Raw genomic sequence first — 1,816 nt, forward strand, 5'->3', positions numbered from 1 at the left:
AAGAAATGGAGGAGCTGAGGGAGAAGATGGGTTATCCTCCAGGAACATCCACTCCTTCCTCCTAGGTGGGACCTTGTTACTCCCATACCCCCAGACTCCATGTTGTCTGCCTTTTTCCTAGCAGTGACTCTGCTAGGTCCCTGGGCTCTGGCAGGTGGGGTTCACCTGGCTCAGGCGAGCCCCCTGCTATGCCAGGGTGGGCTCGCTGTGGTGCCCAGTCTGGGGTGGGGCACAGTAGGTCCTCATTAGCTGCAGGGTTTCATGCAGGTTGGTGCTGGCTGCAGACTCCTGCCTGCAGGATTGGCCACTCCAAATGTGCTGCCTGATTTCAGCCACTTGCTGCCTTTGTGGCTGATGGGGCTTCATCTGAGAAAAAGCAAAAGAATTGGGCAAAGAGGTGCCTGGCAGAGCTGAGGCTCTTCTGGGTTACACTGGGGTGCACAGGGAGCCCTCCTGGCTGGTGAGGCAAGGGTGAGACTTGCCTTATCCCGTGGGGTTAGTGCTGCTGGTGTGGGGAAGCCAGGGCTGATTTTCCTCATGCCTTTCACTCAGGAGGAGGAGACAAAGCGGCTGCTGGAGCCGGCAGCCAGCCCGCCCAGCAAGGTGCTGAACGGAGCGGAGCAGAGCTACCACAACCTCCCGTCGGCACGCACCGATGAGCAGGCCATGCTGTCCTCCATTCTCGCCAAAACAGCCATGTAAGCCTCAGGCCGTGCCCATGGGGCAGGCAGCACGCCTCGGGGACCAGCGGTGACCCTGGGGGGCTGCCTGGCTGAGGGCCCTGGTGATCAGCCGTATGTGCTGAGGGGAAGGGAGGAGCTGTGGCAGAGCCCCACATGGGGACACAGAGACAAAACCCCAGATGTGAGGTAACCCTTTGGCTGCTGGGCTGAAAGTAGGGACAGGGTTTGTATAAGAAAGTGAGTCCCTAGGGATGTGGAGAGGGTGGCTGGAGAGGCAGCAGCACTGGATCCCCTGCTGAGGAGGCTTTTCCTCAAGTGTGCAGGGGCAATGTAGGGAGAGGGCTGCATCCAACCTGGCTGGGAGGGCTTTGGGATGCTCATAGACCCCTCTGCTCCCCTGCCTGACATTGGAGAACTAGAGGCCACTGGTGTGTGTCCAGCATGCAGGGCCACAGCAGCTCTGAGCACTGCTTTGCTGCAGGGTGCACACAATGCGGCTGTGGCAGGGCCCTGGGCAAGCGCCCAGGTCCTCTGTGAGCCCAGGGCCTGGTACAGGGCCTCTCAGAATATCTGCCAAGGACATTGTCCTCCCAGTGGTTCTTTTTTCTCCAGGTGGCTCCATGCCAAGCTCCCCAGAGCCCAGACCAGCCCCCAGCTTCCTGCAGCCTCTGCCTGCCTCCCTCTGCCCCAGGCCAGCTGTGGGCAAACAGTCCCTGGCATTTCCTTCCTGGCGAACTGCCAGTCCAGCCTGGTGTACTTGTGGCCAGCTGGCAGCATTCATTGGGCGAGTTTGGCCTTGAGATGTTTGTTTTGGGGTGCTGGTCTGGTGGGCGCTGGTCTGGTGGGTGCTGGATTTTGTCTGCCTTGGTCAGAGGATGCTCTGAGATAGGGAGGGAACTGAGGGGGAGTAATGATCCTCCAGTGGGAGCCACTGTCTCGTGTCTCTGCAGCAACATCATTGACGTGTCGGCAGCGGATTCCCAGGGCATGGAGCAGCATGAGTACATGGACAGAGCCAGGCAGTACAGGTGGGACCTGCACTTCTTCCCTGGGGTGCCCACAGTCCTTCACAGCTGTGTGTGTCCCTGGGCAGGTCCCTGGGGTTTTGGCCTGGGGGAGTGAACTCGGCATGT

At 60.0% G+C, this 1,816-nt stretch overlaps 1 protein-coding gene across 1 annotated transcript; it reads left to right on the forward strand.

Annotated features, from left to right (window-relative positions):
• Positions 1-256: 256 nt before the first annotated feature.
• Positions 257-1,711, forward strand: LOC121334907 (ragulator complex protein LAMTOR1-like; the record flags this gene model as incomplete). The annotated part of the gene is made up of 2 exons (XM_041402428.1): positions 257-698; positions 1,634-1,711. Coding segments are annotated over exons 1-2 (239 nt in total), but the record flags the coding sequence as incomplete, so codon positions are not given.
• Positions 1,712-1,816: the final 105 nt, after the last annotated feature.

This window comes from Onychostruthus taczanowskii, unplaced genomic scaffold, assembly GCF_017590055.1.
Source record: "Onychostruthus taczanowskii isolate IOZ18803 unplaced genomic scaffold, ASM1759005v1 scaffold1997, whole genome shotgun sequence".
NCBI classification, from domain to species: Eukaryota; Metazoa; Chordata; class Aves; order Passeriformes; family Passeridae; genus Onychostruthus; species Onychostruthus taczanowskii.